Source organism: Anser brachyrhynchus (assembly GCF_964034855.1).
Source record: "Anser brachyrhynchus genome assembly, chromosome: 20".
NCBI lineage: Eukaryota > Metazoa > Chordata > Aves > Anseriformes > Anatidae > Anser > Anser brachyrhynchus.
Window position 1 is genome coordinate 8,653,840 of NC_137713.1, and position 27,393 is coordinate 8,681,232.

Below are 27,393 nucleotides of genomic sequence, written 5' to 3' on the forward strand. Positions count from 1 at the left end.
TCTTTAAAGCCCTAGCCTGCAGGTAAGAAAGGAGCTGCTGCTGAGGAGGACTTGCGTCTGGCGGGACTTTGAGAGCTGTTCTTCCATAGCTCAGTGCTGCCGGCCGCCTTCTTGGCTGCCTCGCTGAGGGCAGGGGGGCTCCTCCTGAGGGCAGCGACAGCTACCCGTGGGCTTTCCTCAGTTTCCTCACCGCTTTTCTGAGCTAAGACACTGCACGAGACTATTCTCAGGTTCAGAGCTGTGTGTAATAAAAACTATTTGAGCATTCTGTCCCTGCTCAAAGCCCTGCTTCCTCTCACACTGCTGCCATTTCCCAGATCCAGTAAAACACACGAGTTTTTCAGAGGGGGCTAAAAAGAGCGGCTTTGTAATGAGGTGTCTGCTGCTGGAAAAGTTGCTCAATGCAGTCTGTACAGGATTGCTGCAAAATGTAGGAGGATTTGGCTGTGGGTGTGATGGGGACGCTTGTATGAGGGGGAGCGCGCTGAGGAGAACAGCGGCACCCGGCAGGCTGCCAGCGCTGGAGGTGCGCCCGGGAAGAAAAAAAAAAGGTATAAAATGCTGAAGTAAAACCCCTTGTTGCACTTATGAGGTAAAGAGGGTCTCCTGGATTGGTTGCTCCTCGGGGAACGTAGTCTTGAGTTTGGATCTCCACCAAAAGCCTTCAGGAGGTGACTGCAAGTCTAAGGAAAGGAACTGCTGAGAGGAAGAGCTAAAATCTGGGGTAGTTTATGCCAAAGAATGAAGTAAATGATCAGAGAAGGACTGACAGAAATAAAAATTGCCTCGATATTCACGTGTTGTCTGTAACAAAGGCACTGTGATAAATTGGTGCATGAGACTGAAATAAAAGGTGTGGGCTTTGCTGCTCCTCTGCATAGGCTGTGAGCATCCTATTGGATTCTTCAATTTTGCACTTTAATTGTCAAAGAAATGCAGTTTCTGGCTAATTGTGTGAATAATTATTATTAGTGATAGAAATTAGGAAACTCCTTGCTATATTGCAAGAAGTTACTAAAAGAATTTATCCTCTAACAGTTCGCCAAAATGCTCAAATCCATTACAAAAACAGACCTCTTTATTTTTTTCTGCTACAAGGAGTTTAGTTTGTTGCTGAACATCAAACTTGACTTTGCAATGAAAGCAGATAGCTAGCCTATAAAAGATGGTTTTAGTTGGCAATGCTAAAGTCATTTTCCCTGCTGCAATTTGGAAGTCCTAGTATAGTCTGCAAGTTTCATTACTGTACTAGTACAATTAATCAGAATACTATTCCCAGATATTCTGGCAACTCTGATTAAATCTGTGTCCTCTTCAATGATTAAACTAGGATGAAATAAGACATTCCACAGCATATGCTACTGTCACTGAAATTCATCTCAGAAATGGTGTTTTTAGCCAAAGAAAGTCTTTATGAAGGTCTTTCTGCTTTGTAGGTTAACCCTAATTCCCAAATGTATTTTGTGTTTGTATTTTGTATTGCTTCAGTCAGGCATGCTTATTCAATCTTGAAAAAAAAACAACAATCTACCTATTTAAACATAGAAGGCTATCATGTGCAAGTTCATTTTGTAAACTTAATATGCTAAGAGACAGTCACCCAGATTGGAATCCAGGCATGTTGATGGGAAGTGACACGACTGTGGATGTATTCTTCTTTCAGGAATAAAAGGTAGGCTTTGTTCACAATGTCAGTTAAGCCAGCACTAAATTCACTCAACTTTCTGTACCTGATATCAATTCAGGCATGAGCACACATTTCTGACAGTTCTATTAATAGAAGGCCTAACTACAGCATTGCAGACTGAAAGGTTATATAAAACAACTCTATTTCTATTATATCATAATGAAAAGTATCCTGAATTTCACCATTAGGTCACTCACTGGAAGTCATCTTACTTAAAAAGGGAAGACTCCTATGGCTTATGTATGAATTCCTTGTGAGGAACATAGAAGACTGTGGGCTGGGAGAGAAAAGATACGGTTTAAGCTGGCATGGATGACCTGTATTCCTTTATTCTGGCAGCAGATTCAACCTTGGAATATAAAAGTAATATGTATTTCTTTATAGGAAGCTCTGGCAACTGTACCCTGGCACAGGGTACAAAAGCTCTGGCAAAGTACCCTAACCTTGCTCTGTCAAATCACCTCACAACTCCAAAATGTAGAACATGTCAACTGCTGGTCAGGGCAGGTGTGTGCCTGTGACATAAACTAGTTTAGTGTTTCCTTACAGCAATAAAGACTCCATGGAATCCCATCATGAAAATGAAGCTGTCATGCCACGGCAGAATGGGCACTCTGTTGGCTTGCAGTTTGTGTTGCCTGTCCTTGATCACAACTGGCTATCTGTAAAGAGGTAAGAGCCGTTCTGTGGCTAGATGAAGTGATCTCTTCTGTTCATATCCTACCTCTGTACTCCTTATGCACAAACACCTCCCTATTGTTTGCTGAGGCAACATGCAGTACATTTTAGAAAAAGGTCTCAAGATAGGAGAGATTGTTTTCTTAAATTTGTTTTCCTGTCTCTGACATGCTGCCTCTCTGCAACAGTCTCTCCCATCTCTGCATTAGATGGAAGGACAACAAGAATTTAGATTACTTTCTCTTTCCTGTGACCATTCCTTGTATGATGACTATTCTGATCTTACAGACATTCACTGTGGTCCTTTCTGCATCAATCTTTTCCTGTGGCAAGGGCGTATTCATAATCATTCATTTTGTAGGAGATTCTGGGAGTTTTTTGTCACCTTAAAAAGGATCGAGGTTTCACCTTCAGCGTCTTGCTTTGAACGTCTTTCGTTTGACTTTCTCCCCCAGTTCCTCACTCACAACACAAATCACAGATTACACTGGTAGATGGTGCCTGTTCAGTAAAGAGTCTTCCGGCTGGATTCACACTGTTAGCAACATCTGCTCCTCTACTTCAGCTTCTTGGCAAAAACAATAAGCTGACGGTAAGATAGACATAGCTCCCTGTAACATGTTCAGCAATGTTCATCTGATTTTACATGCTGGAATCAGCAAGAAGACATTTTAAATGGTAACAACATGAGGTATCAGTTTTAGGCTTTAAAAAGGATCCTCTTAGGCAAATGGGGACCATATTGTGCCCATTAGAACATTTGTAAGTTTGAGTTTCATGCAGTTGATATCTAGCAAACAAGTTGTTTTCTTAACAGTAAAGGTTATATATTTTTCAGGACTTATATTCTGGATCCAAATTGTTACCAGGAAAATGTTTGTTGAGTTGTGGTGTACCACTCTACCCCTTTGCAACTGTTTTGCCTGTGCACTCCTTCATATATAAGGAGATTCTTTTTGAACAAGCCTTGGCTGAGTTTGCATGTGAATAGTAAAATCCATATTAGTTCTTCATATGCAAAGGTAACATTCCACCATTACCCTGGATGTGTATCATAAATGTAAATTCTCTGGAAATTGCTTATCAGAGAGAATTTGAGGAAAAGGGAGACAGCAACTCAGTTATTTTGTCTTTGATTCATAGCTCCCTGCCATCTTGAATAAGAGCGTAACAAAAAACTAAAAGCTGTTTTGTTTCCAATTAGGTACGACCTATAAATAAAGTAGGAGACTAAACCTGGGGCTGAACACGCCAGTCTGGCCAGAAGTATTTTGTGTAAGTTCAAGGCTACTCCTACAGAGCAGGTTCAAAAGTTTAACTGTTACTCAAATGTTGTTGGGCTCAAGTTTCACTGGGAAGTGTGTGTGCATGTGAGGAAGGGGGGTTTCCTGGAAAAAAATGGACAAGTGAACCAGTAGCATGGCAAACAGAGAGAAACCTGGTGCAGGAATCATTGCAGCTGCTACAGCGCATCTTTTCAGAACATACCTCAGTGCACAGCATGATGAAAATGTTTATATTTACTTGTATTGTAGCAATGTTCAGATTCTCCAACTGAGATCAGAGTCCAGCTGGGTTAACACTAATCCTCGATGATCTCCTGTAGAGGTAAGAATCTCCATTCTTCCATAACTGTCCAAATAGTTAGACTGAACATGGGTGGCAGTCTGTGGTGCTAAAATGACTTGCCCAAGATGCCAGAGCAAGCCTGTACTGGAGCCAGAAATAGGAGCTAGTCCTGTCTTCCATTCCCTGATACATGAAACCACAATGGCTTTGATGTTCAAACCTCACCGTGTGTCTGTCTATCATTCCCTAAACCCAGCAGTATTCCACCTAGGTCACTGACCACAGATAAGGGTTTTGGTAGGGGCATAAAGAGTGGAAAATGATTGCTTGAGCCAGGGAGAAAAGATGTGGATGTAACCTAAGTTGTTCACTGAAGGGTGACACCTAAACAAAGCATTTTGATATGGCTTTTGGATAAGATTCCTGGTTTGGATCAACTTTGAGGGGAATGGTCATGCTAAAAGTGTCTCTGGAACTGCAGGAAATCCTTACGGAGCCTTATGGTGGTGTCAACTCAGACTCTTGGCAGGGTGGCTCTGTTTAATACCTGCGTAAACCAGAATGACCTTGTTCTAAACTTTATTTGTATAGGCTTATATTATTACTTAAAGAGATAGCCCTCTCAGCTGGGAAATTGAGGATTTCCTTGCTCATTAACGTTAGAATTAGGGCAAAATGCCCACTTGAGAGGTGGTCGCTTTAGGCAACATGGACATGCTTTTTGGGCAGCACATTGCATTTCTTCCTTCACTATTAGTGAGAAACAGTTAACTTCAGAATCAAACAGAAGATGAAAGCAGCAGCAATTAATGATGAAATGACTGCTCTGAGTGCCAAAATAGTTATGGGAAGTGTTAAGCTCAAGCGAAAAATGCAGTTTCCTAACTCATATTTCTACAGAACTGAGTCTGAGAAATTTTTGCTTTGCCACCTGCAAAGCCTGACCTAATTGACAATCAGTTTAATATGCCTGATGGAAAGCAGTCATGAGATCCACTGCTGTGTCAGTTTTCAATCCTTGGAACAAATACAAGGATGTGAAATATGAGGCAGATAGTAATTGATTTGCCTTTTCTGAAATGCTGGGATGTTACTGGAAAGAAATAAACTTCAGTATTCTTACTTGAAAAAAACAATAGCACATATTTGAGAATGGTTATTTGTATATAAATTTGAAGCCAGAGGTTAAAATACAGTTTTCATACTTCCTTTTTCTACTGTAGGCTGAAACTAGATATTTAAATAATTGATTAATGATTTAAAATGGCAAGTAGGAAATCTTAATTTACATAATTTATTTTAATCATATTTTACATCTATAATCCTTAACTCTTTAATTGAACAAAACCAGATTCCTTGTGCTTTGCAGGATGTTACTTTTAGTCAGAAGGACAGGAGTAGTCCTTGATTTAAGCTATGTCAACGTGTATTTATTCACACTTTTGTTTATGTCTTTTAGTCATTAAGTACTGTTTGATATTCTTTGTTTATTAGTTACTGTGATTTTTAACTGATTATTTCTGTTAAGTTACATTTAGATGGGATCTAAGATTCAATTAAAATGTGCAAAGGAATTAATGAGAGAAGAAAATTTGTCTTTAGCTCCCCCACCTTCCAAAATATTAATACTAGCAGATCTTGTCCTTCCACATGTTTGAGCTAATCATCCTACTGCTTGATTCTACCCATAGTTTGGAAAAGGGAAAAGCAAGCTGTCTTCCTTTTTCAAATCCCTCTCGAGTTCTCAACTCTGAATGAACCAGTCACCAAAATGAACTTGTTGAATAAACTGAAATGAAGAATTCACTTTCTTTCTGCACCTGCAGATGAAGCTACTGTTATAAAAAGCTGGTTCAGCGCTCACCAAGCTATTTCTAGTCACTTACTTAGCAACACCCACCCGTTTGGTGTTCTGACTTTCTCTGAAATTTCTGCAGCAAGCCTGGACTGCATGTATATTTTGTACTTAATGATTCTAGATTTCACTTTAGTGTTGGCTGTCCTGATTTCACATTTTATTTTAAATAGGACTTTTTTATTTTTTAAAGGATAGACATGTTTGGTTTAAATCAAAGCACGACACTTTAAAATTTGTTTTGCCCTTTAAGCTGGTAAATTTCTATTTATTTATTTCTTTATTTATTTTTGCTCACATTTTGCAAAGTGCTCATCACTTACTTCAAACTGTGGCTGGCAGCTGTTGTTTAGGAGGTATATGAAGTGCTTGGCAAGGTTCTTTATTTTTTCCTGGAATAGTCTAGAACGGCAACTTGCAGTTCTTTGAGATATACTCATATTTGTACGTGTGACGTGTTCTAGTGCCTTTGCTAGTACAAAAATAGTACAGTGCACAAAAGGGAAGAAAGCACATATGCATGATGGGTATGCATTTCATAGCAAATTGCTATAGAGACTGACTGAGCAATGGATATAATTGTAACCTGCACAGGGGTAGGACATGGAAACAAGCAGCACGGCCTATGCTGCTGTAGTTCAAGGGGCAAATCCCTTAATGCGAATGCAGTTACACAACACATGAAGATTAGTCCCACATGGGAAGCAAAATGGGTTAAGATAGTGTAACTACAGACATCTATGGCCTGTAGTATTATCATATAATACAACATTTGCGTCTACTGGAAAATTATACTGCTGTAATTATAATGTACACAGGTACTCTGGCAACAAATTTAATTTCTACAGAAGCCCAAGGTAAAACTGGGCTTTGAAGCAGAGAAGGAAATACCAGCTAGGCCTGTTGCTGGAAGCAGGTGAATGGACGAAAGGGAGGAGCGCCTCCAGCCTAGGGAGTTCTGGTCACTTCTTGCTGCGATCTTGCTTCAGCACTGGATTTTTCTGATCTTAATTTCTTGCTGTGTATGACTGGTTTGTTCTTGCGTAAGTACTAGGCTGTGAACTTCTCAGAGGAGGAGAAAAAGGGGGAGGGAGCAATGGAGGCAGTGAAAACACAGGTGGCTTGAGTTATATTTGTCTTTTTTGAACAGATTAATCACTCTGCTGATTTATACTGTCCACCAACACAAGCTTTATTGTGAGGTACTGAAAATATTTTTTTTTACTGATTGGAAGATTGAGTGACTGCAGTTCTTCCACAACTTTGATAAAGTTAGTTAAACTCTTGCAACTGTTCTAAACTTCAAAAACAAAGGTTCTTCTTAGCTTCATTTATCTTGCTGATTTACAATAGTAAATTTTCATAGTATTTTTTCAAGTAGATATGCCAGATGAAGTTGATATTAACGCTCTTATTGATAAGAGTTGTAGCCTAATGTGAGCATTATTTTCTGCTATGCGTTATTTTTAGCAGTTACAGTGTTACATAACAAGGGAACATGACTAAATATTGGCTATTAATGAAAAGCATCAGAAGTGCTACTTTGAGTGCGGAGCAGGGACTTTGTCACGCTTCTGACTCGTAAGAACAAAGAGATGGTAGTTTCTTCACTGGTCCTGAATTTGTTTGAAACAGAAGTTGCTACTCGAGCCATGAAAATAAAATTCTGTTATTAGTAGCCTGAGAGTCTGTATTACAATGTTGGATTGAAAGTGCACGAAGTGTGCAAATGCCACCATGATTCCAGGGAAGAAAGAAAGAATGCCCTCCTTTTATTCCCACACTTTTTAATTTTATATGGAAGACCTTTCGAGACCATCTTCAGACCAGGGAAAATTACTAGTAGTATAGGGGGTGGATGGAAGGAGGTTATGAATGGAATGAATTGACTGAAAGGTATAAGACATGAATGTGTCTAGACTTCTAGTGGAATACAGTGCTACAAATACCAGTCAAATGGTGTGAAGGAAGGTTGTTGGATACTTCAGCGCCTTTTATGCTTGATACCACCTAAACATCATTCTGTATTTCAAGAAGATGAAATACCTTCATGCACCTACAGAAGTAGGAGTTCTCTCAGGATGAGTACCTGGAAAGACCTTTGTGATTGGTCTGTGTTAGATACATGTAGGCCCTCTCGTGAAGCGAGAATCCCTGGCAATGTTCACAAATCCTATTTTAACAGAAATATGCAATTGTCCCAGTCTTACTGAGGGAAAATCTAGAGATACCAAATGGTTTGTCTACGATCAGAAACTGGATGGCAGAGCTGTGTTTCAAATCCTAGGCTAGCACCTTAGCTTTGGTTGTCCTTCCGTGATCTGCCCCCAAATATTTTGTAGCTCCCAGACAATCAGAAACGCTGGCCTGAGTCTTCTCCAATCGAGACTAAGTTCTAATTCTTATTTTAAACAAGACTCAGGTCAGTTCTGATGTCTCGTTATGAAGCATCCCTGGCTTTCTATTATCTGTGTTCTACATTAGAGTTATTTCCACAGCTCCTTTGCTGCTGAAGATCACAAAAATCTGTAGGCAGTATATCGGTTGAATACATTACTGAGCACCTTGCAGTCTATGTTGGTGTTCAGAATTTTATGGGCTTGGGAACAGTGCAATTGTATGTGATGAATGAATAAAGAAAAGCATTATAATAGCAAAAGATGCCAGAGAAGAATCACATCTTACTGCAGAAATAAAAAGAGACCTTTTATCATAGGGAAAATGGAGTAAACGACAATGAAATCTTATGTAGACATAAGAAAAGTGAAGCATGCAAAGTGAAACACTAAGTATGTGGGAGACAGAAGAATGAAAGACACAATAATTATTTTCTAAATAAGAATAAAGGGACCTCTGGGCTACACCTCTTTCTCTTGTAACACTGAGAAGATGGCCATCCCTAAATCCTGCCAAGAGTATGTAAGCTATAATGCATGTTTTTACTGGAAATGATACCAAGGAACAGATTTGTGTTAGTGATTGCTTGCAAATGTTTACTATTGCTGAGTATTTAATAAATAACAATGATTCATATTGTGGTTTTACTAGTGTGCTTGCAAATTTTGTAAAGAATAGTATATGCAAAACAGCCTGAAGATCCAAGTGCTGAAGTCTGAAAATGTCTTGTGCATTAATTAACAAAAATCAGAAGCTAAGTAGGACTGTGTAATTGTTTCAAAGCTTTAGTATTTATTGTTTTCTTTCTCCCTGTTAACTATTGGTGGTACCATTTGCTTTAGAGATATGGACCAGAGCAAGGAATTCTTCCCAACTACTCCGCTCCCATGTTACAAATATAACTGATAGACTTCTGCCCACACGTAATGCTATTTTCCCCCATTTTTATGGTTTTGTTTCTTCTTTATTTCATTAAAAGCAGATGTTTGACTGGCCAAGGTTTTACAGACTTCATTACCAGTAGTTGATTAAAATCAAAAGATGCACAGGAAATAAGTGAGTCTGGCCACTTTCAGCATCTGCTCTCATGTTGGAATGGAAGCTACGCACTGCCTAAGGAGGGTAACTATCAGTGATACTATAAATATCTTTTAATCCCTATTTTCTCTCTAGATCATTTTATAAGTCCTTCCAAATATTTGCTCAATAGCTGTCATAAATAACAGCATCCTGGGGTTATGATAAGTAAGAGCCCAGAAATGACAAAAGTTTTCTCTGTTGCTGTCAGAATTTCTCAGTGCTGATGGGCAATGCATGGCAATAGAGAGTTCATGTACTTACCCTTACCAAAATGGTGAATAGAGGTTGCCTGTGGCTTTACTGGAAGCATTAAGTGGTAGTTAATTTGCTTTGTGCAGGACACTCTTCTGGGAAATAAAGGCATTCTCAACACTAAATTAGATTATTCTTAATTTAAATCTATGTGTATGCAAGTTTTCAGTTAAGCTTAAGTTTAACATTCTCTGCAGTGATTAAAATACTGTGTTCACTTGCAGAATGGTCTCTCTTTTTGGTCTGAAGCTAGCAAGCCTAGGAAGAGAAAGACCTCATGAGGAAAGGCCTCTATTTTTTGTTCTGTCAATGCTTGTCTGTGTGTCATTACTCACAATAAATGGCTCCTTATCTGTTATGCTGTCTTCTTAATTAAGAGGGCTCTGGTGTATAAAAGTGAAGACTGCAATGATCACCCAATGGTTCTTCTGGGGATTAATGTTTCACTGTGGTAGAAAGGTCAAAACATAGGTTAAATAGACATTTAATCCCATAGTTTTTTTTTTTTTCCCCAAATCCATGCAGATTTCAGAGCCATTTTCTGCTGTAATTGTGGCAGAATCATCCGCAATCTTGAAATGCAATAAATCCAGTTATCAGGTATACCAGGAAAAGTGAGTTTGAGCCAAAAAAAAAATAAAAATGGTAGAGGCAAAACCAGTTAAATTGGTTAGCAAGATAGTGTCTTTGATGCATGTTAACTGTAATGCCTCACTTCCCTTGACCTCCACAAGCTGTTCTGTGTTTGAATAAATCTCAGCTAGAAGAGGAAGCTCTGTTCCAGTGATGTGCAGCTTCCTCCTTTGTCTGATGTTAATGCAAAATGTTCTAACTCACAAAGGTTTTTTCTTTCTTCCTTTTCCTTTTCTGTTTCCGTTTCCTTCTCCTTTCCCTTTTCCTTTTTATTTCTTTTATCCTTTTTCCTTTTTATTTTATTTATTTATTTATTTTTATTTTGAGAAGGAGGGGATGATTAGTAGAATTTGAGTGTCTTTATCTTTTACAGCTCTGTGAGCCTGTGCTTGAACAGTAATTTCTCCTGCTATACCTTTTGAGGCAGAAATATGTGGATACAAATGAGGAAAATCTTACCTATGAAATGAGTTATTTGGATAAATCCCTCAAGAAGTTTTCATAAAGTTGCATTTTTTTTCTTGATTTAAAAGTGTAGAAGACTCTGAACTAGTGTCCTTCCCCAGACAAAAGCATGATCTGCATCCCTGGAAGTTTAAAGCTATATATGGATTAAATGTAAGTAATAATGAAAAAGGTGGAGTTTACAGTATAGAATGTGTAAATTTTATTTGCTCCTATCTCAAGGCTAAAGTATGCTTACACTGGATCCACACTAAGTTTTATGCCATTACCCAAGCAACATGAGAGAAAGCATTTCAAACAAAAATACTGGCTGAGGTGGTAAAAGGATGAGGTTACTAAAAAAAAAAAACCAAAAAAACAAAAAAAGTGGTATTTATTAAAACTCACAGAATGAGAAGCTTCCAGGCAGGTATTTTCCAATTAAGTCTATAGTGAAACAGGTGGTCCAATCGGTTTTGTTGCAATTTTCTAGTAACAGAGGACTGCTTGTGAAGCATACTGGTCTCATAATTATTGTTAGTCTGGATTGTTCAGTCCCTTGGTACATATTTGTTCCATACAAAAGGGAGAGACAGACAAATTGAGTAATGGCTCATACTGTTAGCTTTGCCTGCAAAGGTTTGGAAAAAAGTTGGCAGTCCAGTCATGCATGTATGTATAAATTCCTGATTATTCAGCTACTAAATTTTATTCTAAAATATTAAGTATTTCATAACACTATTTTAATCTATTACCAGTTGCTACCTTAATGTTAATCACATCTAATTGTGGCCACAAACAACGCACTGAGATAGAGTAGATTCAATAAACTACAGGTGCGGACTTTCTCAAACTTCGGTCAGAAGTAGAGCACTGAAGTTTCCTTCTTTCTGGTCAGGACAGGATGTATAGCTGAAGGGAATAAAAATTTGGTAAATGCATCAGTCAGGAGGACCATAATGCAAGAAAAATGTACACGTTAGTAGATGAGTAATCTCTGGAGTTTTGCACTATGGTCTTTTACGAGAACAGGGTAGACTATTGATTCTATAATACATCTGAAACTGAAAATCATGCTGAATTTTGCGCATGATTACATTACTTGAGTAGCTTGCTCTCATGACAGATCTGTCACTGTTTGGTTTAAACTGTAAATCAAACTGCCATCCCTACAGACATGCAACCGAGATAGTAATGTGTTAAGTCCAAGTGTGCCTTTACATATTATCAGTGCAGAGTGGGTTCAAAACCAAAAGTGATTTATTGTGCAGTTGTGGTTCAGAGACCACAGTGACAAACCTTAGAAAGAAGACAACCTCTTACCTAAGTTTATTTCCTTCTGCAGCTCCTGCATAGTTATCATCATCGTCTCTATGTCTCCTTAGAGTGGAACATTTCAGGTAGGTCCAGGCAGCTATTTGTTAGGCTCACTGCCTTGCTGAATTGCATTATTTTTTGAACTTTTCAGACACTAAATTTACTAAGTCTTGTGGCAATCCATATTGCAGTTATTTGTAGAATCTTAACATTTTTGGATTTGTTTCCATCACATAGGTTTAAAATACATAATGGCTATGTCTCAAAATGCTGACCATTTCCACATATGTGTACGAACACACACAAGCATATATTCTCTTTTGGCTACTTTATGTTTTTTGTCTGCATAATGGATGTGAGAGGGAAGATACCACATGCAGCTTGCTTCTTTCCTCTCAAAATCAGTATTGGTAGATCTGGTCAATGATTAATGTTATTTCCATATTCAGTTCTTTCATACTCTTTGTTGCTATTTGCTAGTCAGGGGTTTAATAAGCTTCCTTTCGTTTTATGTATAGAAATGCTTTGGAGTTAATCAGGATAATACAATATTCCTCAATTTATATCTTAAGGACAACTTGGTTCACTAATAACAGCCCTTCTGACCTAGCTCTCTGAGAAAGCTCTGGCAAAGCCTTCAAAGCTGTTCATGGATGCGGCAGCCTCGGTACGCAGAATGTTTGATTTTGAAGGGGTATTTGGATAAATAAATACATTTGAAGGCTTTTTGCAGTAGATACTTGAGAATCCTTTCAGGGGAAACTGGAGGCTCTCGCATCAGTTGTCTGTGAACAGCCCTGTCTAGATTGCAGGCACGGCACGTTTGTTGGCGGCGTCTCACCTGGATTTAATCAAACTGACAGGAACACACCAGCGGCTGCAGTGCAGGCTGCTCCCGCGAGCCTTGGTTGGTAATGTAGCACTGCCTGTGAGTGCACAAGGCACCTCATCGTCAGCTGCCTCCTACTCACACCACGGCCTTGCCGCTTGCTAATGAGAATGGCAGCACAGGTTTGGCTGTGGCCACGACAGGGTGGGAGCCTCAGCCGCAGGTGGAGCACACAGCACGGAGTGGAGACCCACCAGGACTGCTGCCCAGGCGCTGAGCAGATGCCTGGACAGCCAGGACGCTGCGGGCGAGTCACAGCCGAGGGCTCTCTGGATGAGTAACAGCCAAGAACTCAGCTGCACGCTCGGTTTGGAATAAGCCAGCTTCCTAAGCGCATAAAACTGCCAGGGCTTGGCCTGCTCAGTGTCCACCGACCAGTTCAACTGCCACCAGAAGTGCTGCTTCCTGCGGCGGTTCCAGTCGCGCTTCTCAGGTTCAGCCCTCACCACGTCTGCTACCGCAGGCAGGTCGGGAACAGGGTAAGAAAATCCGCTGCTGCGCACGTGGCTAGTGCCAAATGCCTCCCATAAACAGGGGCTGACTTGCTGCTACCATAGAAGGATTTGGCTGCTGGTGGCTTCTTGCATGACACGGCCACGAGACCTCGTGCCTAAAGGAACCGAGGGGAGAGGCGCTGCTGGAGGCAATCTGCTGGGGCCAGCGAGCTGTGCTTGCGCCGCTCGGCACTCCTCTAAGTGACACAGGCAAACACTGCCAGGACATTGCATATCCCGACCCACAGAAGGGAACGAGTCAGCCAGAACAATATCTGGCTGTAAAGAAACGAGCTGTAAGCTTGCCTAAAAAGAAAAAAAAAGAACAAAAGCGAAATGATACCGGGCAGCGCTCTGCAGCCCGCTCAGCAGAAGCGCGTTGTCACAAAGCTCCTCAGAATTATTTGGCCTGCTGTTGCAGTGTGTGTGTGTGTGTGCGTGTCTGCCTGTCTGTCTGGGTGTCAGTCTGTCTGCCTGTGCTCGTGCCCGTGCCCGTGTGCGCGCTGGGCTCAGCCCGGCCGCCGCTCCTCGGGCGCCTCCCCGCGGCACTGCCCGGAGCAGCCCCGGCCGCCCGGCTGAAATGAGCAGAGCTGGCGTTTGCCTCCCCTACTTTTAAAGCCAGCTGGTCTTCGGGGTGATTTGAGCATTTCTTCAGCTTTTTTACCCGCGGTTGTGGCTGCAGATAAACTTTTTAATTTCTACAAAGCGGCTCTGGTTCGTTGCTGCTTCCAAGCATAGTCAGTTCTTGACTTCGCTGCATTAATAAAGCGGTGGGATGTGTGGATAGTAGAACATCTACTCATTGGAGGTTCTGTAGAGAAAAAGTAACAAGGAAATACTGACTAGACAGCAACAACTGCTTACTGATGTGGTAAAATGGCACACGGAATTGTTTTCAGAGGCAAGCTGACTTCAGTGGAGTTGCCATGTTGGAGTGGGAGAGAAGCCCATAATCTATATCTAAATCCTCCCTTAGAAAGTTGAGAGCTAAGATGTTACAAAAAAAAAAAAAGTCCCCTCTTGAAATAAAACTAATGTAGATTTATTCACAATTAAGTTACACAGAGCAGGACTGTGCCTTCTGGTTCGTGAAAAGAGAATAGAATGCAATACTGCACTGTTGAGCACGCAAAAGTAGAGGAGTCCAGATTTCACAAAATGGCCAAGAATACTAGATGCCATTTCATTTTCAGTTTAGTCTGAAGTGTGAAACACATGGTCTTCAAAAAAAAAAAAAAACAAAATACCACAACACAGACTTGTCTTAATCTGTGAGTCACAAACCGATCTGTAATTGTTCCAATTAGCTGCCTCACTCTTAAACTCTTACAGTTTACTGTTGATTTTCACTTTAAACTTTCTTAACAGGGTGCAAACATAAATTATCCTCTGAAGCTGGTAATCCACAAAATGGCTCAAAAGACACGTGACTAATTATTTTTCTAAAAAAAATAATATAATAGGAAAATTCATGCTGGCAAAGTTAAATAAAAACCTTTTCCAAATCTGAATGGACAGAAGAAAGGCAGGGAAGAAAGGTAGCTACGCACACTAGAGAAACTAGAATGCCTTCCTGTGTCCTTTCTTCCCCTTTCAGTCCCCTTTTGGGGGGAGAAAGGGGAAGAAATCCTGTTGCTCAGTTCAGAATTGTGGAACATGCACGGTTCCAGCAAGGGAGCAGAGGAGTGCAGGTTGTTTTTTGTTTGGTGTCGTTCCCACACCCCTACCCCAAACTGAAAGTAGCCTGCAATGTGAGTTGTTTGCTTAAATTGCTGATTTGACCTCAAAGCTCAGGATCTTCTTGGAAAGGATTCTGTTCTGGGGGCAGATCTGGCCACTGCAAAGCAGATGGGAGGTAACAGGGAGAAGTGACTGGTTAGGTGGCAGGGACAAAGGTTTTATTACATGTTTTTTTTCTGTTTTAATGGAGATGGATATGTGTGTGAGTGTGTGATGTGGTGGTAAAGATCTGAGTTGCAGAGAAAGCAAATGACTTGTCCAGAGCAGCACAAGAAGTCTGTGGTAAAAGAGGGCTCAAGTCCAAGATAGGTAACTGGTCTACTGAACCAGCTTCTCTAGCTTCCCTTTTTTCTTTCCCTCTCTTCTGTAGAAAGGCTGCTTTTAGCTCTAACAACTCAATGAGACCTTGGCAAAGATTGTTATTTTTTTTTTTTTTATACATGATGTCTCTGAGATCATTGCAGAACTGTGCACTTTTATTTCTTGGATGCACAATGGATTATTTTGCTTCTGTTTAAGTTGTCTTCTTCTATAGCACTTTTGATTAGCAAAAACACAGGACTAAAGCTTCTTCTTCTTCTTTTTTTTTTTTTTTGTAAAGTTCTTCCTACTGAGAGGAACATTTAATTTCAGTTTTTAGTGGCTGGGCTTCATCGCCGGAAATGACTATAGTGATTGAAGTTCCTCATAGCTTGAACGCAAAATTGACTTGTAGCTTGTTGCACTAAGGAAGCAGTTTATAATATATGGTGCCTTTCTGCGCTGGGAAATATGCAGAACCCTAGTGCACATGAAAGCACAGGCTTGCAGTCCCAGCCACCTCCTGAGGAGCAGAATTATGGAGCTACTGAAGCCCATGAGAGACAAGGTCCATTTGTGTCAGTGTCAAGGAACAGTTCAGCAAAGAGAGATTACCTGACAGTTGGTGTGCTATGCTATGCGAATTTAATAAATTTCATGGATTGGTTTATTGTACCAGGTGAGAGTCTATTTCCTCTTTCTAAGGAAAAAGAAATTTCTCCACAGTTCTACTTATTCCTTAGCTACAAATGTTTTGTAATCTAACGGTATACTTCTATATGTCAGTTTAATCTTTCTTGCTTATCTGCTTTAACCTGTTGCTCATGCTCTCTATGAAACTTGCAACTATACATTTGAAAAATGAATAAATGATCTGTTAGTTATTAGTTGTTAATAGAACTCTTATATAAATCATGTCTGTTAAATGCTTAAGAGTCATAGTTTTAAAGCTATGTTATAAACAGACTTTGGTATACAGAGCAAATAATCTATTTTCGTGTCTGGATTCCAGAGACATGACTAAGAAACTTCTCTTTATTGTATACAGCAGCTTACGAAGCCTTCCTTGGCTTAAGTACATTAGATGTGGTATTCCTGTATCTGAAGTGATGACATTCCCTCCATTGAAAGTACAAAAAATTATGTTTTCATTGTGCAAGTTTGTTTAAGGAAGGTTTAACTTCCTTATGAGCTGGTGGAATGTATGTGATTTCTGCAATGAGGAGTGTAACATGACGGTGTAAAAAGAATGGAAACCCATTTCTCTAAGTATCACCTACCAAATTTAGAAGTTGTTTTCTAATAAATAATATCCTTCCTCCAAAACATTTGTTCTTTGATCTAACCATGAACAACAGAGCATTTCTTCTATTAAACTAATGAGATTTTTTTTTTCCACTCATGTAAACTGTGGCCTGTATAAATTCTTCTGCTTAGAATCACCTCTAAGCATCTATCAGGCTTCCAGGGATCTTATTTAGAAATGTGCAGGAAACACTTGTGAACTTGCTGTATTTTACTTCTGAGTTTCCTGGAAATCATAAATGTTTTAAAACCTTGCAAAAACCTCAAGGAAGGATTGCTAAATCTGGAATTAATATCTAGTGTTAGTACACAAAATAGTTATTTTTACTATTTAGACCATTAACAAACTTAAGACATTCAGTCAGTATCTTTAAAAATTGAGAGGCTAGTGGGTTTAGGAGTTAAAACTTTTTTCTACTGAACACTTATTAACCACACATGTAAGAGGGAAGGAAACAAGTAGGGGTGCACGCTGAATGATATTGCAAGACTGCCAGTGAAAAAAAGTCCTGTGTATGAATGATGTTGTCAAATAACTTTCCCTGGAGAAGGGTAGGGGACAGGAGAGGACAAAAATACCTTTGAGCAAGAACTGGAATGCTAGGAGGGTATGCACTTGGAAGTATAAAGTGTCAACAGTCATTTGGCTCATTCCTGGCTTTGAACTATTCTTTGACTCCTGTACATGCTAAGAGTTTAAAATTTTCAAGAAGGCCTGCGAAGTAAAGGTGGCCTACCAGTTGACGTGCTCAGTTTCTTGTGTGTGAGCTACCTTCAGTGACTTGTAAAATTCAAGAGCAGAGGTGGGGGTTATATCCAGGCCCTTGAAATAACAGACATCTACTTTAATTACAATATATGACTAAAGCACTTTTTAATCAACTCTATGACCTCTTAGTCCATGAGGGAATTTTATTTACAAATCACAGTTTGTACCACAGCAATCTACTCTTATCTGCTAGAATTTAGTTGCAGTGCTGAATTCTTGCATCAGTACTTTCGAGCTTGGCTGCCCATAGATAAGATATCTTGTTAAATATAAGTTAACAGGAGGGTAAAAAAGCAGAGGCTCGAGTACTTGTTTAGTAATTTGGTAAGTAATTACTTGTTTAGTAATCTGGTAAGTAATCTGGTGGTAGTTAAGAGGTTGTGATTTCCAGGCACTTTTCCTCACAAGATTTGACGGAGTTTTCATCGATCTTCACATGGTAAATAAGCTCTTCCATTTAGTTGTCTGCTAGAATTGAGACTTCAATTCATTAAAAATAGTGATCATGCAGACTTTTGCCCCTCTAATCTGTTACCCTGTTCCAAGCTGCTCACATCAATGCCTTGGCATTTGCCAGTATCTGGTCAGGCCAGTTGTTCAGTTGTCTGGAGGGGATAATATTTTAATGGTGCTCAGTTTGAACATTAGTTTGAGCTGAAATTGTGGTTCAGACCAGGTCTTGTAATAGCTGTGGTTTGTACTAAATACTCTAGTAGTTAACAGTTGAAGTTCCTGTAATGCAGTATTTCTGTGTGTTGATAATCACCTACCAGGAGAATAGATACTGTCAATTGCTGTGTTTTAATTCTGCCAATTTCCCTTGCCTAAGACAGACCTTTAGCAGGTATTTGTTGTTCTGAATGAGGTCACAGACTTTAACTTCTGAGACCATTCAGAAAACTCTAAATAAGTTCAACAGTCATTGAGAAACAGCTATAAAACCCCCAGTGCTGCTGTTAGGCTAGACCTTGGTCTATACTGACTTGAAGTCCCATCAGTAAATAGTGAGGAGACTACGCTGCAGCCACGAGGGCTGTGGGAGAGCATGCATTTAGCTTTAAGCTAGCTGTCTCAAGAGTGCTTTTCAGTTGGCTGCAGCAGCACAGGACATGGCATTACATTTAAAATCCACTGTAGGAGCAGAGTAGGTACCTTCTGCTAACCTGACGCTGAGCTCCATTCCGCTCCAGATCAGCTTCTAGAGGCAGGGCAGGCAATTTCACAGAATGCATTCTCTTAAGTGGTGCCTCCATCTCTGAATAACATTTTGATTTAGACTATAATAATGACAAAACTAAAGCTGCATGAGAACACACTTCTGTGTTGAGATCTTTCAATGTCATCAAAGTATGGTTATTCAAAATAATATCTTTGACTTTTTACTTTCTATTTCAGAAATACAGTGCAAAAATGCAGGCTGGGTGTGATGGTAGATCTGCAGCCTTGGAATGACACAGAGATGAAAATGAGCTTTTTGTCTCAGAAGTATTCATGCATCCATGAAGTGCCAGATCCATGGATCTTCCCTCCGATTATTGCTTTTGTGGATTGCTTCCACACTTTTTGACAATTCTTCTAACCTTTTCCACAGCTATTGAATGGTTAGAAATTGAGATAGAATTTCTGTCAGCTATTTATCACAAATGGAAATAATCACTTTTGGTGAAGTTTGTCTGTCACTGTCACCACTAGAAAAACGTTAATTTGTAAATCCATGGTTATTTACATCTCAGCTGATCTCTGCAAAACTGTCATGGAACCACGGTCCAATCAAAATAACTTCTCTCTGAATTACAGTAGTATTTCTCTGGCTGATTTTGCCACCATTGGCTGAGGAGGACTGTAGCCATTTGCATTCTGGAAAACCCAATATTCATTAATTTGAATGTTGTATATTCTGAAACTGTTAACACTTTCAAAAAGAAATACAATGGTTGTGATTGCAATAGTCAGTAAACTGACTCTTGTAAGCCTATATAGATAGTAGAAGATCATGAATTTTATCTACAGTGATAAGAAATTTAAATCTCTGTGTATCTAAGTTTGTGGTAATGGTTTACATGTAAAATGGGAAGCGAAAAGTGCTGCCATTCTTGCAAGCTCCCTTCTTGAAATGAATCTGAGTTGGCAAATGAGTAGAATCACGACGAATAAATAGTGTACTTTGCTGTCATTCAATGTTTGACTCTATTGCAGGGATCCTCTTGGATATACAGCAATACTTTAATCTCAGCGATGGGGAGGCAGGTCTACTGCACACAGGTAATAAAATCTCTTAAATTCAGATAGCTTGCTTTGCCTAGTGTCTATATGGTCTGTTACTAAAATACAGTCTATAACTTATCTTTTCTAGTTCCTACTTGTGTGTGGTATTACTCTTGTGGGCAGGCAGACTAAAATGTGAAACTGAAAGTCTTTGGTTCAAGAAAGACTAGACTTAAGTTCTTCAAGAATCCCACAGCATGTATTAAAGAATTTCTCAGTTAAGAAATACAGAACTTGAGCAATTTGTGCCTGTTTTATTTTGCATATATATATATATATATAAATACATCTATGTTGTTCTTTTTCTAAATGCCTACTGTTTCTTCAAACTCAGCCTGCCTTCAATCTTTACACTAAAAAATAAATTGAGTTTGTCTGAGGGCTGAGGAGAACCATAAGAGTAATTTGACCAATATTGTACTTATGCATTCTTGGATTTCTAGTCTTCATCTTGTGTTACATGCTGGCTGCCCCCTTCTTTGGATACCTTGGTGACCGGTACAACAGGAAAATCATCCTTGGAGCTGGTATTTTCTTCTGGTCTGTTGTAACATTAGGAACCTCATTCATCAGTGAATCGGTATGTTAGTTTTTTAGAGGGCACTAATAAATCATCTGCATATATCTGCAGGATTTGATACAGTCCTCCTCTGATCACATTTGGAAAAGCTGTCAGTGAGCACTCGCTCCCCAAGCCTGGACTAAATGAACTTTGTGCTGGAATGCTTTATAGGATGGTAAAGTCCAGCCAAGACAATGGAGCACCTACACATTACTGTTGCAATTGATGGGATCTTATTTCTCTCCCACATTCTATTGATTATGACATCAGGGTGTAATGCATTTTCCAGCAAGCTTGGACAATCTATTGACCATATCCTGAAATTCTGTCGGTGTGTCACTGTAAGAAAGAAACAGCAGTGGGATGTTGAGGGAAGCAGGTGTGAACAGAGGGGCTATAGACATATGCAATAGGCAGCCGAATTCTTATCTCGTATGCTACATTTGACCCACTAAAATACACCTCTTTAGTAGTAAGCTTTCTTTCTTGAATAGACTTTTTTGGACTATAATGTATCTTTTGTCTGCAGTATCACTGGATATTCTTTCTTTCACGGGGACTAGTTGGCATTGGCACGGCCAGTTATTCCACAGTAGCACCTACCATCATTGCAGACCAATTTGATGAGGGAAAAAGGACCACAATGTTATCTGTCTTCTATATCTGCATTCCAGTGGGAAGGTTGGTTTTCTTGCTGGTAATTGACTTGCCTTTTGAAATTCTGTGTGACCAGGCCTGTAATTCAATATACCCTCAACCTTGATTAAACAGATTTTTACATATATCTGCATTGGCTCTTGCAAAAAGATTTGTCACTTCATAGCATCTTTAAATAGCACTGATTAGGTTTATTTCTATATTTACTTTGAAGGAAAAAATGCTTTTTTCTTAAATTTAAGGGAGAATCTAAACTCTGAAGACAGATAGGCTTTGTATAAAACATCAATTCTAAAAGAAATGTGCATGTGAGAGTAGTTTTTTATTTATTTATTTGTTTATTTGAGGACTAGCTTTCAGATATTTGTTTACTTGACAAATTTTTGAGATCCCTCCATTAAACATCTTCCAAGGAAGAACTGGCACTTTCCTCTCCTCTTTTAGTTAAAGTGGCGTGTGTGAAGGAGAGGTAGAAAAGGGCTTTGTAAATGCTTCATACTCTTTATTAGAGCAGGCAGTCAAGGTTGAGGCCTGAAGCCAGATTAAAACTAAAGGAATTCCTGCAGGGTGTATTTCACATGGCTAGCACAGAAAGGAGCAAATAATAAAGCGCTTTATAGGCTGCCTAATCTAGGTTTGCAGTGTCATCCTACAGAACATATATTCCAAGTGAAATCTGGGACATTATTACTACTGTCTAAAGTCTGCTCTGACGTTAGACTCTCTTTCTAATATCCATTGGCAAGTAGGCTAGCATAGACCATGTGGGTTGTTTCTGCTTACCTATTTTGAAAACTATGACAGAACAGTTCCCTGTGCTCTCCTTAGCTGATGAGATGTCATTTCAGCCAGCAAGAGTTCATTAGTGCCTACTGATAATCCCTTTCTGTTGCTTACAGTGGTCTTGGTTATGTCCTAGCATCCGGCATGGCAGGCGTCACAGGTGATTGGCACTGGGCATTCCGGGTGAGTTATTCACTTTCACTCATGGGGCTGAGCCTTTCACTGTAAAATCATAATTTTGGCTGGGGTTTGGATTACTCGTGTTCTTTGTGTAGTGTTGAGTGGTGGAGGAGCTTTCTATTCTCTGACTGGTCATGAACTTGGTGTTTAAGAGAAGTCTTCCTGCAAAACAAATGGAATACTTATGCCTAGCTCCTGCAGAAGGAAAGCAGGCATAGGTGAAATTGTACAGCAGCCAGGACAGGTGTTGTTCCTCATACCTGAGGACACACTTGGAATGGTTGTCAGTGCACCAAGACATCCTCAAACAGAGGAAACTGAAGGTAAAATGATCTTTGTACTGGTAGCACCAGTATAATTCTTCAGGAAAATAAAGAGAAGGTAGCCAGATTATTTTTTTATTTCTTTTCTGAGATGCTGTTAGGAATAACTTCTATTATTTGAGGGTTTCAAGAAAAAAACACTTCTGTTTTGGTCTTGTCGTCATGATGTCTCCCCATATTGAGCACGTAGTGCTTTGGAAATGCTTTACCAGATCCTCCTAGCTTATCTATAAAGTTAAGTACCAATTACAGGATATGTGAGGAAGAATGTTTACTGGTATGACAGTCTTTTATGGCTGCATCATTTGTGATCAGAGTACTCCAGTATAGTTTTCTTCATGTTTTCCTCCAAAATCACAGAATCCTAGAATCATTAAGGTTGGAAAAGCCCTCCAGGATCCTCTGGTCCAACCAACCCCTACCACCACTATCACCCACTAAATCATGTCCCTAAGCACCACGTCCAACCTTCCATTGAACACCCCCAGGGACGGTGATTCCACCACCTCCCTGGGCAACCTGTCCCAATGCCTAATGACTCCTTCTCAGAAGAAATTTCTCCTAATTTCCAACCTGAAATTCTCCTAGCACAACTTGAGAGCCATTCCCTCTTGTCCTGTCACTAGTTGTCTGTAAGAAAAGGCTCATCCTCAGCTCCCCACAACTTCCTTTCAGGTAGTTGTAGAGAGCATAATGTCCTGAGCCTCTTCTTCTCCAGACTAAACAATCCCAAGCAATCATGTGTCTGTATGATGGGGAGAGGGAATATATTGTCCTTCCTCCAAAGTCACCATAAACTACCAAAATCCACTCTTCTTCTTTACAAATATGACTTACAGACAGACAAGTCACATTAATTTCTGAGCATATCTCTAATTTTCCAATATGTAATTCTAGCAATGAATTTAAATTGCTGTTGAGTTTTTGCTGTAAGAAAAAAGGTATCCTGGACCTAACCAGCTTTGTGTCTACAGATAACTCCTTGCCTGGGAGGTATAGCACTGGTTCTTCTGATTAAACTGGTCCCTCACAAGATCCAGAGAAGGACAGAAGCACACAGAGCATTGAGCATATCTGGCACAATACGAGTAGCAGCTGAAAAACCTGGTGTACAGAGATCTGCCAAGACTACTTGGTGGCAAGATGTCATATCACTTGGCAAGAAGTAAGTGATTTAACAACAAAGGTTTCTTCCATTGAAAAATGACCATTCCACTATTAGAAATATGGCCTTCGAATTCTGCTCAGTTCCTCTGTACTACATGCTGTATGCAAGATGATTGACACCATTAATAAAAGCTTTCTTCCGCTCATTTACAGAAATAGTATGTAAGAGATTAAAATTTGCTTTTTTTCTACTATCCTTCCATTTTGAGGAGGGGGAGGAAAGAAAAGTTATGGTGGCAGTGTGCTCCTGTTTAAATCCAATTCTACTTTTCTACTAAGTTTCCCCTTCCCTCTTGCTTTAACGTGTAGGGTAGGCTAGATAGGTAAAAGTGCACATTTTGCAGGTGTAACTTTATCTGTAATTCTCAGTGCCCAAGGAAAGTTATCAGCATGTCTCAGGCAGTCTTTATATGGTATTGGAGAGCCTGCTGTGCCTCTGATAAAAGAGGTCCGATTCTGCAAGACCCAATATGGTTTAAAAAGTAATTGTACATGTGTTTCAACCAGCTAACTGGGGTCTGGCAGATGACCCCTTGGTTGTAACCACACAGAAATAAAAGTCAACACCATCTGACCTGCAGGACAAAGTAAAACACCGATTGCGGCCACGTTACCCTGTAGTTAGTGAAAACCCTCCCAGGGTCAGGGAGTAAAAGATGGATCTGGTTTGAGAACAGCAGGTGCCGCTGTGCACCTGCGCCAGACCTGCTCAACACTGCTTGTGCCTGCAGGCTGCTTTCCCAGGAGTCTCGATTAAATGCGTTTAGTTAAAGACATGCACCTCTTGCCTCCCTGGGAGATTTTTTTCGGAGCGTTCCTCTTCTGGAGGAGCCAGCATTTTCTAATTGGTGATTAGATTTGCATCCAGTTTGCATCTGGAACAGCAAGTACGTTAGAAATCCTGTTTGTTGGATCACAATTTGAAGGCAGTAGCAGTCTGAGGTGAATCAAAGAGGAACCTTCCTGACATTTCAGCAGCCAGACTAATGTCAAAGTTGTTTTTCCTGTGACGATGTTCCTTATAACCTCCAGCAATGTTGTAAAAATAGATTTTCATTTTCTTGTCCTTTTGGTACTGATTCCCAAAGCATAAGGACATACTGTCTAAAGCCAGGTGGTTCCACACTTAATTAAGTGCAAGAGCCATTTATCTTTAAAAGATGAAGAATTAGATTCATATCCTAACAAATCTTCTTGCCCAGTGGTCAGCTGGTCATCTGCAGCACTGTGAAGTCTTAAGACTTAAAGACTTCTCACTGACCTCAAAGGAGACTTTCTATAAAATATTAGCTAGAAAAGGACAGGTAAAAAGTTGATTTTCTACTACAATAGGGCAGTAAGGTGACATGGTTTGGGCAATTTAAAAAATGTTTCTTCTTTTATCTGCTGGCTCTCTGTGCAGACTGAAAGTCAATTTACTCAAGTAGAGTTAAGCAGTGCTCGAACCACTGCATCTTAACAGTTTGAAAGACCCAGAAGTTACTCTCATTTATATCGGTTACACAAGCACCTGAAAACCATCCTAAGGCATTTAGACTTGCACATAGAACCCTTTCATTTAGCTACTAAGCCACTAAATTGTTGCCCACTCTCTGTTGATGTAGTTCTGCTAACAAAACGTCACAACAATTGTTTTAGCAGAAGTTGACAATAAAATCTGCAAGAGACCATGACTGGGATTTAACATGAAATCAGTGGTCATACTCTTCACTCTAACTAGTATTTTGCTGTCAAAGTTCATGGATAAAGTGTCATCAAAATGCCTATCTTCAAGTGAGTGCATTTTGATTATAAGATATCTGAGTGGACTGTTTTGTTATCGCTTGAAATCCTGGATAGTGCACATAGGCACATCCTCACATCCCATTCTTTCAAATCTCTCTCGTTTCTTTCTTTTGACTTTCAGTTGCAGTTTTGTCTGGTCCTCACTGGGTTTGACTGCCATGGCCTTCGTTACTGGAGCGCTGGGAGTGTGGGTACCGATGTTTCTTCACAGGGCTCAGGTTGTCCAGGGCACTGTATCACCATGCCTTGAAAAATCATGCAGTTTATCTAACAGGTGAGGTGTGCACAACTGTGGAAATACACATGGAAACACTGTACAGTGCTAAATCACAGTTTGTTTCCAAAGACAGAAGGTAGGATGTAACTGTGAATACTTTTTGTGAAGGCAAATGGGTGTGAATGTTAGACTAAATTGCTTCCAGGTATGCTGAGACACTCCTATTTATTTGTTTGTTTATAATCATGCAGTTAACTGGAAAGATGCTGCCAAACCTATTTAAGTAAAGGGGAAATAAGCAGTAACAGGAACATTTACAAGGAAAAAAATCAGCTGTAGAAAGGAGATTTCAGTTGACTATTGACTTTGTACCCCAAGTAACTTAAATACACATTTAAGCATGTTTAAGTTTTACATTTTTGTAACTTTGCTATTACCTTCCTGATAGTCTGTTTTTAAAACTACTCTCATGTTGGCTAGATGATTGTGAGTCCCAGCATGAAGCAAGCTTGATGAATTTGATCTAGTATCGTATTGCATCAAACCAGGATAATTTGTGAGGAACTGCCAGCAGAGCTCAACTTACAGAGACTGTCCAGACCAATAGAGATTCATGAAAAAGTGTCAGATGTTGAGCTGGCAAGGTGAATTTGCAACAGGAGAGAAATCTGAAGTAATCATAATACAACTTGGTGGAGATCTCTTTTGCCCAGCTTGGAAGAGAATTCTTTTCCTTACAGTGTGTTGTCCAGAACAGAAAAAGATATTCAGTGTTGCCCTTGAGTCTTCATGGCTGCCCTTAACAACACTGAGCACTGTTGTACTTTTCACCTATGGACTGACTCCCTACCAGTGGCCTCCATGCAAGTGTCCCTACATTTCTTCTGGAAGTATCCAGATCTGGTTTTAGTCCCTATCTTCATGATGGATTTCCAAGAACTGCCTGCTTACAATCTTCTCTTTCCACATAGACAAGTAAAGGCAAAAACAGTAACCAAAAACTGGTTTTTTTTTTTTTTTTTTGTTTTTTTCCCCCAAGGGAATAACCAAGTCAACTCAAAAGTTGTTTCTGAGTTGTAGCATAACCAGATGGCTAACCTGATAGGAGATGACCACTGCAGCAAGGCCTTAAATGTACACATTTTTCCCTTCCTGCTTCATTTTCAATACAGACTTGAGCCAAGTCTGAGAGGAGCTGTCCAGTTTTGAGCTAGTGGAAGGTATATTGAAAAGTCATCCACAGGTACTTCAATGGGAAATGCAGTTGTCCTTCCGTGGATACCACCACTGGCACATTATTTAGTAGTGAATAATGCTGAGGAATGAGTGAATTAGGAGTTTGGCTCAGGGTAGGCAGAGAGGGGAAGCTGAACCTTCAGATACAGTTTAAATACTTCATTTTTTAAGCTGATGATGTTAATCTTATGCTTTCTAATCCTCCTTCTCAATTATTATTCCACAGTAGTGTTGTTAGAGCAGACATAGTCCCCAGGGAAGTAAAAGGGAGCACCTGATAGTTTAACCTCATGTACTGCATCTTACAGGATGCTTTAAAAATAACCTTGGCATAAGCTAGTGCCAGAGGCAGCATAAGGCTGATTTTAGACTGTTATTCCAGGGGGATAGAAAGAAAAATAATATAAACAGTTATGTCAGCCCTGTAGCTGACAATGCTGGGAGAACTGAGATGCACATTCCCAGACCTGCCCAGGGATACTTTAAGGACGCTGTCCCCTCTGGCCATTCAGCAGTTGTAGGCTTTTATTAAGGATAGGGCTGTGTCACTTGGACTCCCTGGAAACACAAATTCAAATAACACCACAGCTGACTCAGGTCTCAATCCTTTCAAGGTAGATAAATAGGCACTATGAAATTTTTATTCTGGTCTTTGTGCAGACACCTTCAAACAGATCAGAGAGGTATGTGAGCATTCTCAAACCCTAAAAGATCCTATAGGGTCCTTTCCCTGGGATTAGGCTTCGCTGCTTCCCTTTTCCCTGTCAATTGAGCTGTGCTCTGATTTAGTTTTGGCTGTTCCCTTTTCT

The 27,393-nt window shown here is 39.8% G+C and overlaps 1 protein-coding gene across 1 annotated transcript in view; it reads left to right on the plus strand.

Moving 5' to 3' along the window:
• The first annotated feature begins 30 nt into the window (after nucleotides 1-30).
• The window catches only part of LOC308180758 (protein spinster homolog 3-like), a 43,891-nt gene continuing 16,528 nt past the window's right edge, over nucleotides 31-27,393 (plus strand). Inside the window, exons 1-13 of the mRNA XM_080562900.1 lie at nucleotides 31-1,672; nucleotides 2,237-3,640; nucleotides 3,901-3,973; nucleotides 9,169-9,308; nucleotides 9,743-10,769; nucleotides 11,941-11,995; nucleotides 12,485-16,014; nucleotides 19,606-19,671; nucleotides 20,118-20,254; nucleotides 20,766-20,917; nucleotides 21,793-21,859; nucleotides 23,154-23,344; nucleotides 25,253-25,405. Coding sequence (XP_080419026.1) covers nucleotides 15,807-16,014; nucleotides 19,606-19,671; nucleotides 20,118-20,254; nucleotides 20,766-20,917; nucleotides 21,793-21,859; nucleotides 23,154-23,344; nucleotides 25,253-25,405 — 974 coding nt within the window. The 5' untranslated portion in view covers nucleotides 31-1,672; nucleotides 2,237-3,640; nucleotides 3,901-3,973; ... (2 more) ...; nucleotides 11,941-11,995; nucleotides 12,485-15,806. The remainder of the gene's footprint in view (nucleotides 1,673-2,236; nucleotides 3,641-3,900; nucleotides 3,974-9,168; nucleotides 9,309-9,742; nucleotides 10,770-11,940; nucleotides 11,996-12,484; nucleotides 16,015-19,605; nucleotides 19,672-20,117; nucleotides 20,255-20,765; nucleotides 20,918-21,792; nucleotides 21,860-23,153; nucleotides 23,345-25,252; nucleotides 25,406-27,393) is intronic.